Below are 13,003 nucleotides of genomic sequence, written 5' to 3'. Positions count from 1 at the left end.
CAGGAGCTGAGAAAACCCAGCACTCACCGGGATCGCCTCTTCTTCCAGGCTTGCCGCGCCGTCCTGGGGGGCCTGGACAGGAGAACAAGGAGGGGCTTGTTAAGAAGGGAAGCCAGGGGGCTCGGGCGTAGCCTGCCTGCTGCTGGGCCCCCCACTCCCCACCACCCCCGCAACTGTGGCCTGGGGGAGCAGAGAGGAGCGGGAGAAAGCCCTGTCTCCTTCCCTCCCTCACCCCGGCTCCCCTGTAGAGGCCCCACCCCGTTGGCTGCATTCTCACCCCTCATTCATTCATTTATTCAACTATCCGTTCATTATTTCATTCACAAGTCCTTCCGCATTCATAAGGGTTTGCTGCTTGGAAACTCTTTTAAATAAAATTTTATCTATTTTTCTCTTAAACTTTTTGGGGGAAATAAAGTTTATTTATTTATTTTTATGGAGGTGCCCGGGATCGAACCCAGGACCTTGTGCAAACTGAGCACGTGCTCCACTGCTGAGCTACACCCTCCCTACACACTCCCCACACCCTCCCCGATCCCTACCTAGAAAGTCTTGAGGCAGAAGAGTTTGCCGCTGAGAAATTTCAGACTTAAAAATAAGGCTGAGGGCAGGCATTCTCTTACGAAAGCCCTGACAAATGCTTTTTAACATTCACGAAAATAAAACTACAGAGACAAAACGCCATAAAAAGACACTATTGCAGCATCTCAAATGCTTAAACTCGGTGCTAACAGGCTCAGTCCTACCCATCCAGCGTCCTTCTTGGCTCCGAGACCCATCAGCACCTCCCTCCCCTCCCCCACAGCCCCAGGGAGATGCTTATAAATTCCTCGTGATTTATCCCAGATAATGTGCACACTCACGCACATTCTTTTTGCTACCCAGCCCTCCATTCATACATTTGTATCTGAATCTTTCTTTTTATTTTATTTTTAACTTTTTTTTTTATTGAGTTATAGTCAGTCTACAAGGTTGTGTCAAATTCCAGTGCAGAGCACGATTTTTCAGTTACACATGAACATACATACATTCATTGTCACATTCTTTTTCGCTGTGAGCTACCACAAGATCTTGTATATATTTCCCTGTGCTACACAGTATAATCTTGTTTATCTATTCTACATTTTGAAATCCCAGCCTATCCCTTTCCAACCCCTGCCCCCTTGGCAACCCCAAGTTTGTATTCTATGTTTATGGGTCTGTTTCTGTTGTATCTGAATTTTTCTGAATCTGATGCAGAGCACCCTGCCCCCACCTTTTCCCCCTTGGCCCAAGCCAGCCCCTAGGACCTGAGTGACCTCAATGCTGAGGAGGGAGAGGGCTCTGGGTTATGGAACCGGGCTGCCTGAAACCCACTCGAGCTCAGCCCTCACCCCCTCCCTCATCCCGCCGCCTCTCCTGGCACTTGCTGCAAATGTCCCTGAAGCCCCCTTGCCTTCCCCCCTCTGCCTCCATCTTCACCCCCCCTCAGTCTAACTACCCCGCGATTCTTCCGTCCAGTTTTCTCAGGGGCCAGAGGGGACGGCACGCAGAGGTGAGGTCGCAGGCACGAGACTGCAGTTTTAAGTAGCATTTTACACCCCTCTCTCTCTATCCTGCTCCTCCTGGGATGCTCAGCTCCAGGCTGAGCCCGGAGGCCACAGAGGAACAGGCTGTGTCACAAGCACTGTGCTATAAAAGTCAACCTTCAAACCCTCCAAAATACGTGGAACAACCACAGAGGTGAGGCAGAGGCTGGCCATGAACCAGGTCTGCGGCAGGATGGGGTGTGTGCGTGCGTGCGTGCGTGCGTGCGTGCGTGTGTGTGTTTCCCTTTATCATTCTCCTCGTTTTCAAGCAGGAGGTCAGGCCCATTTGTCTGACCTGGGGATTGGAACAGGGCAGAAGAGCAGAAGCAGGCCCCGGTTAGCGGTGCCCCCCGACTTTAGTTAAGGCGGCGTCCTGGATGGGGGAGAAGGAGGAAGAGAGAGAGGAGAGGCTCACGTGGATGGGGACGGGGTGCTCAGCGCTATCTTAGGCTCTGAAACTTCTGTGGGTCCCGGGGGTGCGGTGAGAATGCGTTTCCTGCCTGCCTTATGGACACGGGGGCTTGAGGTCAGGATGGTTAAACAAAACTAAAAAATGAGAAACATGCTATTTCTTGTACTCCTGAGTTTGTAATTTAAAAATATTGTTTTCATTGTGGTCTAAAACACACAACATGCAATTCTGCATCTCGACCTTTTCTAGGTGTTCAGTACAGCAGTGTTAGCCTCACATCTCTAGCTCTTTTCATCCTGTAAAATCTGAAACTATCCATCAAACAGCTCCCCCCTCCCACCCCCCCTGCCCCAGCCCCTGGGAAAAGCCATTTTAATTTCTGTTGCTAAGAGTCTGACTATTTCGGGTATCTCAGGTAAGTGGAATCACGCAGTATTTGTCTTTCTGTGACTGGTTTATTTCACTTAGCATAATGTCCTCAAGGTTCATCCACATTGCAGACCGGGACAGGATTTCCTTCTTTTTTAAGGCTGAATACTCCCAGCGTGGGGCAGGACCTGGCGGCATTTGTTGAGGGAAGAAGGAAGGAGGGAGAGTGTGCATGGGTGAGGAGGTCTTACGTCCCTGTGCCCCGTTTCCTGGCATTCTCTCTAAAAGACTGTCAAATCTCACATGATCCACAGCTTAGCGGAGACGCAGGACTACCTGGTTTGATGGGCAAGGCTGTTGACGTGAGGGTCACTTTCTGCCCTCCTTTCTCCCCGTGGCAGGAGACAGAGGTGGCGAGGCCTGCCGTGCTTGGCCAAACAGAGGCCCTGGGAGAGGGGGAGTGCTGGAGCTGAGCTCCACGCTGATCGCCAGGCTCCCTATCCGCTGCTTTTGCAAACACAGAGAGGCCTGGCACACGTGGTGCCTGGATGGTGGAACCTGCAGCGGGGAAAGGCAGGAAGGACGGCCCCTCCTCAGTTTCCAGATCAGCAGGTGCAGAGGGCCAGGCAACGGCAGCAGCCCTGCTTCAGCACCCACTAGGCGCCAGGCCAGCTTCTCACTCAGTGAACGTGAACTTGGAACCCTCTGCTCCAGGCCTCCTGCGGCTCATCCCGGGAGCTTGTCTACTCCCTGCCTGGCCCTCTGAAGAAGGTACAGAGGAGGGCTGTGCAGAGGAGGACCGTGCAGAGGGGAACTCCGAGGCTCAGTGGGACGAAAAGACTTGCCCAAGGCCACACAGCTGGTGCCTTGGGAAGCCCTTCACCATCAGTTTGTGGTTCCTAAGGGGCAAGGACAGTTGTGCCAGGCATGCTGAACCCCCCGGCAGGCAGCCTTGACAATGGAAGGGGCGGCCCCCCGGGCAAGCAGCAGGGCACCCCAGGGGGAAGCCGGGCCAGCTGGCTGCGGCTAAGACATTCTCCAAACCAGCAAAGCCAGGTCCCCGGCCCAGCGGTTTGCCCCAGAGCTTTCCGCTTGTTGGTTTTCTACGGTCGGAGAACGTCTCCTGCTGCTGCACAGATGCAGACACTCAGGCTGTCCCGGGAGGTACCTGGGAGTCTGTCTTGATTGACCTTCCCAAGGATGCTGCTGGAAACACGGTCCCAGCTGGAGAGTCTGCCAGTGAAGAAGACCAGCTCAGACTGGTCTCCTCACCTCTGTGTGGCACCCATGCGGCTCTGGGTCAGAGGCTGGCAGCTGTGGGGACCCTGGTGTCTCACAGCAAAGCTTCCTTCCAGAGGCTGTGAGCAACAGGCATCAACCAGGCGGTGCTGGTGCAGGAGGGGAAGAGATATGACTGAAAGAGAGCTGTTCAGCTGGAGCAAGTCACTCAACCTCTCTGAGCTTTAGGTGTCCAGTCCACGAGGATAAGAGTTTAGGGCTGATGGCGACCACCCCTGCCTTGCAGAATTGTTTAACAGAGGAGCTGGTAGCAGACACGCCAGTATGGGGGCACAAAAGAGGGGCTGATTTAGTAACTGAGAAGGACCCTGTGGGGTTTTCTCAGACCAGGCTTCTCCCCCATGTCCTCTGCTGCAGCTCCTCTCTGAAGCACCCAGATAACAGTATCTCATGTGTATTTCCTGAGTTTTCCAGATGCTAAAAACCACCACCAAAGGGAAGAAATTAACTACTTGGTGAGTGAGAGCACGTGGCCCCCAGACCTGGTGCCTGGGGGTTGATGGTGTTGACGCCCTGTTACCCCAACATCAGCCAATCAGAGGATCGTGCACGAGCTGCCCACGTGCCCTGCGGTGGGCACATGAACTTGCCTCTGGTAGCAGTTTGGGACCCCAAGAAATAACTGCCTAGGGGCCTCTGGGCCATCAGAGGCTGGGGACTTGATGTAAACGGGTTGTGTGCTTCCCAAGGTGGGGAGAGCCCCGGACATGGCAGCCGTATTTCAGTAGAGCTCAAGTGTGGTCCACGGGCAGGATTTGAGTCCCGATGCTGGCTGAGCCCTCAATTACACCCTGACCTTGAGCCCATGAATGCAGGGCTGGTCTGGAGCTTTTCCATGTCCCTCATCACTGTCTGTCTGTGGGCCTGGGGTTCAGGATGCAGAGGCTAAAGGGTCTGGTAATGAGATTTCTCGAAGAAATCCTGAGGTTTCAGGCTGAGCAGGGGCTGGCGAGGGCTCCAGCTTGCTGCTAAGTGACGTGGCTTGTGACAACCATCTGCACAGTAAGGACGTAACTCCACAGGGGGGACGATGCTTTTCTCAGGCACTGTTAGAGGCCAGACAAAATGGAACCAGTTCTGACTCATAAAAGTCTTATCTCCGGTTGGACTGGAGAACTCATGTCACTGACCAACTCCAAAGGGGGCGTGAACCCTGACAGGCTCCTGGGAGGCCTGAGCAGAGATGACTTGGCTCTCAAAGTGGTGGTCTCCCCCAAGCCTTCCTGGCACCTCCCGCCCCCGAGGACACCTCCCCGCAATGCCTGCCTTACTGCTGTCCTCACAACCCTGGGACCGTCTGCCCAGGCCCCTCTCTCTTCCCCTGGCTCCACCTCCCCCGCCCCTGCCAGCCCCTGAGGCCAGGAGCTTTTGTGCAATTTATCTCCTTGAATCTCTATACAGTTCTGGAAAATGCTTTAAACCCTCTCCATTCTTTTCTCTCTAAAGACTGGGCAAACTAACGCTCAGAGAAGTCAAGAAAGGCTCCCAGATGCAACAGCAAAAGGTGGAGTCAGCCCAAATGCCCATCGACGGGTGAATGGATAAACAAAATGTCTTCTAATACTTATGTGCGATGGGATATTATTCAGTCTTAAAAAGCAAGGGCATTCTGACACGTGCTCCAACATGGATGAACCTTGAAGACTTACACTAAGTGAAGTAAGCCAGTCACAAAAGGACAAACACTGAATAATTCCGCTTTTCCCAGGTACCTGGAGTGGTCAGATTCAGAGACAGAGTAGCATGGTGGTTGTCGGGGGCTTGGGCTGGGGACTGGGGGCTTGTTTTTAATGGGAACAGGGCTTCAGTTCTGCAAGATGGAAAGAGTTCTGCAGATGGCTGGTGGTGATGGTTGCACAGAATGTACTTAATACCACAGAATTATATACTTAAAAATGGTTAAAATGGCAAATTATAAGTTATGTGTATTTTACCATAATTAAAAAGAAAAGAAAAGAAGTGCTCCCAGGGTGCTCAGTGACCACGGGCCAGAGCAAGACCGTGAACTCAAGTTAGCCTGATGAAGACCACAGTGATGCTGCCGGCAGCGTGGCTAGTGACCACCACTGTGTATTTACTGAGAGCCGGGAACGGTGTGGTCACGGGGCACAGTGGGGTCCCCACGGGCACACAGCAAGGAGATGGTAGAACAGGGCTTTGCACTCAGGTCTGGGTGACTCCAGGACCTGTCCTCTGAACCCCTTGGTCACTGTGCTTAAGGCCAAGATCTTCTTACCATCCCTGAATGTGTCCACAGCCTCCTGAGGCTTTCCCAGCTGGCCCTTCCCATGGCACTGGAAGCCTTCTTTCCAGAACTCCAGAAAGGGAGTGGGACGTCAGGTGGCTCCGAATCCCCCAGACCTTCAGCTTGGAGCTCCCTAAGATTGCCCGGGGCCCCAGGACCATTGTGCGGGTGTGCCTTGAGCAGAAAAGGCAGGGGAAGTCCCTGGATTTGAGCTCCCATGGCAGGATTATTAAAACATCTCCCTAGATCATTTTGTTTTACAAATTTCAGACCCACCTCGGAGCTGGAAACTGCCGCCCAGGAGTTTCTCCACGCTCATTTCCAGACTGGACTAACAAAGCCCTTTGTCCCTTGTAGGAGGGACGCAGTGTGTCCTGTGGATGCCTCTGGGAGGGCCTGGGGGACAGGCACTCCTGGTGGGGATGCTGACGCCAAGAGAGGCTGGCCAACTGGCAGGCTGCTTGGGCCCCGGGGGGGGTCATGTTGTCCTCCAGGAATTAAAATCACAGCCTCTTGCTCAGCAAATACGGCTCATTCCAAAGGCATTTGTGTCCCCGCAGGCTCACCCTCCACCCTCCACGCTCCACCAGGCGGCAGGGAGCCCGACAGGCCTGCGCCCGGCTGCTTGTTGTAAAGCCCTGAATGAGCTCGGGAAGGCAATGCCACAGGCCACTGGGGTTGTGAGGAGAATGTTTGTTTGGAACCAGGATGGCTGTCCAGGCCGGTGCAGACCCCCGCTGCCCCAGTGAGCAGACCTGGAGAGCCTGCTTGAACACTGTGCCATTCAGTGAGCAAATGAACAGAACCCCATCTTGGGGTTGGGGAGCGGGGTGCCAGGGGTGGGCGGGCCCCCACCTTCCATTCACAGAGGGCCACCGACATTCTTCCCAAAGGAGCTGACGGTTCTGGACAGCCACAGCGGCCCCCCGACAGTGTTTAACAAAGACAAGAGGGAGGTGGTACCGTTTATTGAGTGTTTAATTTCCCCTTGGTGTGGCATTTCAGTTCCATGGTCCTAACTCACATGTTCCTCACATCAACCCTCGGAGGAAGGCGGCGATTATGTTCTCCAGCTCATAGGTGGAGAAGCTGAGGCACAAAGGGATCAGCTGACCCCCGCGGTCCTACAGCTGGTAGTGGATGGGACCGTGCAGTGTAGACCCAGAGCCCTGGCCTCCCAGCCCTGCCTTCGGCCTCCTGCGCGAGAAGCAGCTTGTGGAAAGTGAGCAGTTAGAAGAGTTGACAATTTTTATAACTACTTCTTGGCGTTAGTGACTGTTATTTATATATTTTTTAACATATCATGAACCACAAAATGGAAGGGGCCCAGAGATGGCTCTTAGAAGCCCATGAATTAGATACCTAAACAAAAGGCCACGGGCCGCCAGCACCGGGGCTGCCTCCAGCCTGCTTTTTTTTTTTAAGTTTCAGAGTTATTTATTTGTTTATTTTTAGCTGAAGTACAGTCAGTTACAACGTGCCCATTCCTGTGGTACAGCACAATGTTTCGGTCAGACATATACGCACATATATTCCTTTTCCTCTCCATGCTAGGTTACTGCAAGGTATTGACTAGCGCTCCCTGTGCTGTACGGTAGGACCCTGTGTTCCGGCCCACCTTGGGCACGCCCTCCCCAGGCCCTGCCATTCCGGGCTGGGTCCTCCCCCCGAGTCAGGAGCAGCTGTAAGAAAGCATTTCAGATGGGCCCAGGGAGCCCAGACCACGGCTCACACCAGCCCCGAGAGCATCTCCCAGGGGCCCCGGAGGGAGGGGCTCAGGCGAGGGGGGCGTGGGGAGCCTGGGGGGCGGGCGGCTGAGCCGTGCTCGGCCCGGGCAGGCCACGTGCTGGGCGCTTCTGCTGCATCTTTCATCCTGCTGGTAACTCTGAGGTATGGCCGTGATTGGTCCACTGACAGAAAAGAAACTGAGGCCCAAGACAAGGTGACCTGTTCAAGTCAGAGCTCGTCGGGAGCCAGGAACTGGCCTGGGGTTGCCAGGGCTCTTGCGGCACCAGCACCACCCTCCTACGTGCCTCCTTTTCGAAGAAACAGACCGTGGTATAGACACCAGAGCTAAAAAGTGGAATGTCGCATCCAGAGGACCTGGAGAGATGCAGAACACAGCTGGAGGGGACGAGGGTTGGCACGTCGTCTCTAGGTCAAGGTGATAAGGCTCAGGGAAGCACTTTCAGTAAAGGGCTTCTGTGTCTTGCAGTAGACATTTCAAGGGATTCCTTGAGGGGTCCTCGTGAGCGACAGACGTAAGGAGCTGTAAGGCACATGGGTGCCACGTTGGGGCGGCCCAGTAACAGGTCTCTTCTAGGGCTTGGCAGAGCCCCCTCCCAGCAGCTCTTGGCTTAGGCAGCTGAAGGGTGGGCTGAGCAAATTTGTATTAAGAGAGAAAGTCTTAAAAAGTCCACAAACAATAAATGCTGAAGAAGGTGTGGAGAAAAGGGAACCCTCCTACACTGTTGGTGGGAATGCAGTTTGGTGCAGCCACTATGGAAAACAGTGTGGAGATTCCTCAAAAAACTAAAAATAGCCTTACCATATGATCCAGCAATTCCACTTCTGGGCATATATCCCAAGGGAACTCTAATTCGAAAAGATATGTGCACCCCAATGTTCACAGCAGCACTATTTACAATAGCCAAGACATGGAAACAGCCTAAATGTCCATCAACAGATGACTAAATAAAGAAGCTGTGGTACATTTATACAACGGAATACTACACAGCCATAGAAAAGAATAAAATAATGCCATTTGCAGCAACATGGATGGACTCGAATATTGCACACTAAGTGAAGTAAGCCAGAAAGAGAAAGAAAAATACCATATGATATGATTTATATGTGGAATCTACACAATCACATAAAAGAACTTATTTGCAAAATAGAAACAGACTCACAGACATAGAGAACAAACTTATGGTTACCAGCAGGGAGAAAGGGTGAGGAGGGATAAATTGGGAGTTCGGGATTTGCAGATACTAACTACTACATACAAAATAGATAAACAAGTTCATATTGTAGAGCACAGGGAAGCATATGCAATACCTTGTAGTAGCCTATAATGAACAAGAATATGAAAAGGAATGTATGTGTATATGTATATATACACACACACATAAATCAATCACTATGCTGTACACCAGAAGTTAACACAACACTGTAAATCAACTGCACTTCAATTAAAAGAAAGAACAAAGCATACTGTTTAGAATATTCTTTGCTAAAAAAAGAGTGAAAGCGCCTCAGAGGGACGAAGAGACCAGGGCTCTTCTCGCCCACGCGGCTCCAGGCCGTGAATACATCTCTGAGGCCCCGCTGGGCCAGCTGGCCTGGATTGGAAGGGGTGGGTGGGAAGGAGTCTAGAAAGGGGAGAAGGACTTTCTTGGGCTCTTAAAGGGTGAAGGAAAGAGTGAGGTTAACCTGAATATGGAAGGAGCTGGTGCCAGAGAGCTTGGGGCGGCTCTGTGGGGGCTCAGTCAGACCCAGATCTGTGCTGGTGCAAACTGGCTTCTCCCCAGAGTGTCTCATCTCCTGGGATCCTGTTTCCTGTCGGAAAACAGGCTACAGAGAGGCGCAGAGAAACCAGTGCAGCCCAGAGACACAGAGTTCCCCGCCTCTCCATCCACCCCAAAGCCTTGATCACTGACACGTGGGCCAGTGTATCCCCTCAAACTTCACAAAGGCCAGGATTTATTGCTTTCAGAGAATGAAATGCTTTTTATTTTTTTTAAACTTAAAAGCTATTTATGTGTGCTTTGATTTCCATGAGAATTCCTGCTAACCTGCATGTTAAAAACCCAGTCAGAAGGTCCTAGAAAAGAGCAAGTGAGGCCTTCAGAGCAGACAGACCAGCACGGTGGTGGATGGGACTTAGGAAGTATTGACCCTCAGCTTGTCCCACCAGCTCCAGGGTGACCTGACCCTGAGGGCCCTGGACCTTGGCACCTGGGGTCCTCAGGACAGGAGAACAGAGCTCTGCTGAGGGAGGGGCATGCCAGCCCCCAGCAGGGCCCAGGGTGCTTTTACTTCTGCATCCAGGAAGTGTGGGGAGTAAGTGGGCACTAGCGTGACCAGCCCTCCCAGTGTGCTCAGGACTGAGGGGTCTTCTGGGCCTTTCGGTGTTAAAACTGGAACAGTCCTCGGTGAACTGGATGGTCGGTCACTCCAGTGGGCAGCCTGTGAGGAGGGAGGCTCTCCACACTGCCCCATCTCCCACTGCTCCCCCTCCCCCTCCCCCACCTCCACCCCCACCACAGGGCTTTCCTTCTGCTTCTCAAGCCTGCCGAGCCTGGTTCTACCTCAGGGCCTTTGCACCAGCTGTTCCCTCTGCCTGAGGCCCTCCTCACACCGTCTCTGCATGGCTGACTCCTTGTTGAGCTTCCTGGGTGCCTTCAATGACCCCCTTCCCCTGGCAGCCACCAGTCTCTTTTCTGTCTCAATGGATTTGCCCACTCTAGGGACCTCATATGAGTGGAATCATACAGTATTTGTCCTTTGGTGTCTGGCTTATCCCAGTATAATGTCTTTACATTTCACCTATGTTGTAGCATTGCTATAGACTGATTGTTTATGTCCTCCCAGAATTCACATATCAAAATCCAGACTCTCAATGTGATGGTATTAGGAGGTGTGCCCCACCTCCTAATACCTTTGGGAGGTGCTGAGGTCATGCGGGTGGAGCCCTCGTGAATGGGATTAGTGCCCTTACAAAGGAGACCCTGGAGAGCTCCCTCATCCCTTCTGCTGCGTGAGGATACAAGAAGATGGCTGTCCATGAACCAGAAGCAGGCTCTCACCAGACACCACCTCAGCTGGTGCCTTGATCTTGGGCTTCCCTTCTAGAACTGTGAGAAATAAGTATTTGCTATTTGAGGCACTCGGTCTATGGTATCTTTGTCAGAGCAGCCTGAAAAGACTAAAACAAGCACGCAGCACTTCAGTGCTCTTTATGGCGGAATAGCCTTCCATTGTACGCACAGACTGCATTTTGTTTATCCATTCTTCTGGTGATGGACGCTTGGGCTGTTTACACCTTCCCTGGTGCTGCAGTGAACGCTGGTGTACCAGCAGCTCTTGGAGTCCCTCCTTGCTGGGTCGCATGGTGACTCTGTTTAGCTGGGCAGTGTTCTTTATTCCTAGCAGAAGAGGGACTCATCCTGTGCCTGACATCCCTCTGCTTTCCCGGCCCTCTTGGGAGAAGCTGGCCTTATCTCTCTGGGATCACGGGCCCTGCCCTGCCGGCCACCTTTCTGAGCAGCTTTGGAAGGGCATGAAGCTCACAAGGGTGATTTTGTCCCTTGTCCCTTTGTAAACAAGACAGACAGGAGCCCTACCATCACAAAGCCTGTGCTCTAAAGAGGAAAGATCGCATTTGCGTCCTAGAAAGCCTGCTTTCACTGGTACAGCCCGGAGCAAGCCGTTTCCTGCCTTGGAGCTTCCGTCTCCTCACCTTTGGACTGGAGGTGGTGACCTCGGTTCTCAAGGTCGTTTGAGGTGAGCTAAGATAATACATGACCTTGAACCTCTCAGACCCTCAGCTTCCTAGGCCTCAAATGGGGATGTGAATACCTCATCCTCAGTCTGTCATTCAGGTTGTCATCCCTGAAACATCCACAGGAGGCCCTGCAGGCACTGGGGACGCCGTGATGGACCAGGCCTGGGTCCCATATCTGGGTCCTCTGGCCCAGCGACTCCTGCCCCTTGAGGTGTTAACCACAACCCAGTGTGACAGGCTGGGGACTGGCCGTGCCGCCAGGGGGACCGCCCCGCGACATACTGTCCCTGCAAGCTCAGGTGTCCTCACACCCTCACCGTGCCTGGAAATGGTCTCTCCAGGACCTGCTCGCCTGTCCCGGCCTCCCCACAGCTGTCTGGAAGGAGGCTGGGCAGGACAGAGGGTGGCTCCCTGGCTGGCTGGGGGTGGACCACGTCGGGTGCGTGTGGCACTGCCTGAGTGGGGAGGCACCGGTGGGCAGGGGCCTGAGGCCTGGGGCAGCTGTGTGTGGCCGTCAGGACTCCTAGGCTCCCCTGGCCCCTGGGGCCCCGGCCTATGGGAACACTGGGGACTGCCTGGGGCCATCTCCCACCAGATGCCATAGTCTGGTCTCCAGACACAGGCGGCTCCTTTTGTTCCATCCCTAGATCCTGTGTTGCTCCAGCTGGGGCTGGCCTCATCTGGAGGTGGCCGCTGAGTCGGGGATAGATGTGGGGGCACCGGGGAGTCCCTGCTGACAGCGGCTGCTCCTGTCTGCAGGCCCCAGGTCCTGCCTATGGCTAGAGGTCAGGCTTCTGCCATGGGGAGATGTCCCCGTTGCTTCACGGTTCCCAGAGCTCTGGACGGGTGTCCTGGGATGCTGTGGGAGGCAAGGAAGGCGGTGCCGGCTTGTGGACCTGCCACGCGCCCAGCTTTGTGCTGGGAGCTCTACGGATGTTCGCTTGTCTACTCTGCTCAGCACCCCTGCCAGGGAGGTGGCACCTGCCTTGCCCTGCAAATGAGGCAGAAGAGGCTCAGAAAGAAGGGACTTGTCCCACATCACACACCTGGTGTGTGGAAGAGCGGGGATTCAAACCCTGCTATGCCCAATTCCAAAGCATTCGTCTTTTTTTTTTTTTAAAGAGAAAGAACTGGGGGCTGCCTGGGGCTCCTCCTCTGTACCCAGATGCCATCGTCTGGCCAGAGACCCCTGGATGTCCCCAGACACGAGCAGCTCCTTGCCCATGCCCTAGGTCCCGTGCCACTCTCCAACGTGCTCAGGGCTGTTCGCCCCCCTACCCCAGTTTCAAAATCACTGGGGCTGGGGTGATCCAAATATTTGCAGTTTTCCCAGGGGCTGTTGCTGCTGCTGGTCCTGGAAACACATTCAAGAATTGATTTCTTATCTCTCTCTCCTTAAGTACTGTTTTTTTTCTTACAATAGATTTCAAGCCTCATGTACTTTTCATGTTGCCCTCTGTGTGCTCAGCGGGTGGGAGGTTGGAGCCAAGTTGTGAGATTACAAAACCCAGGGACACCAGTTTTAAGATCATAAACCACCCACAATAATTTCTACTACTACCACCACCACCACCACCGCTACCACCACCACCACCGCCACCGCC

At 53.5% G+C, this 13,003-nt stretch overlaps 1 protein-coding gene across 1 annotated transcript in view; it reads right to left on the bottom strand.

Moving 5' to 3' along the window:
- The window catches only part of COL23A1 (collagen type XXIII alpha 1 chain), a 296,887-nt gene that overhangs the window by 64,165 nt on the left and 219,719 nt on the right, over positions 1 to 13,003 (bottom strand). The window contains exon 3 of the mRNA XM_072947128.1: positions 28 to 72. Within this exon, the coding sequence (XP_072803229.1) occupies positions 28 to 72 (45 nt within the window). The remainder of the gene's footprint in view (positions 1 to 27; positions 73 to 13,003) is intronic.

This window comes from Vicugna pacos, chromosome 22, assembly GCF_048564905.1.
Source record: "Vicugna pacos chromosome 22, VicPac4, whole genome shotgun sequence".
Taxonomy (NCBI): Eukaryota; Metazoa; Chordata; class Mammalia; order Artiodactyla; family Camelidae; genus Vicugna; species Vicugna pacos.
The sequence above is the reverse complement of the archived record's forward strand: the minus strand, read 5'-3'. Positions and strand labels throughout refer to the sequence as shown.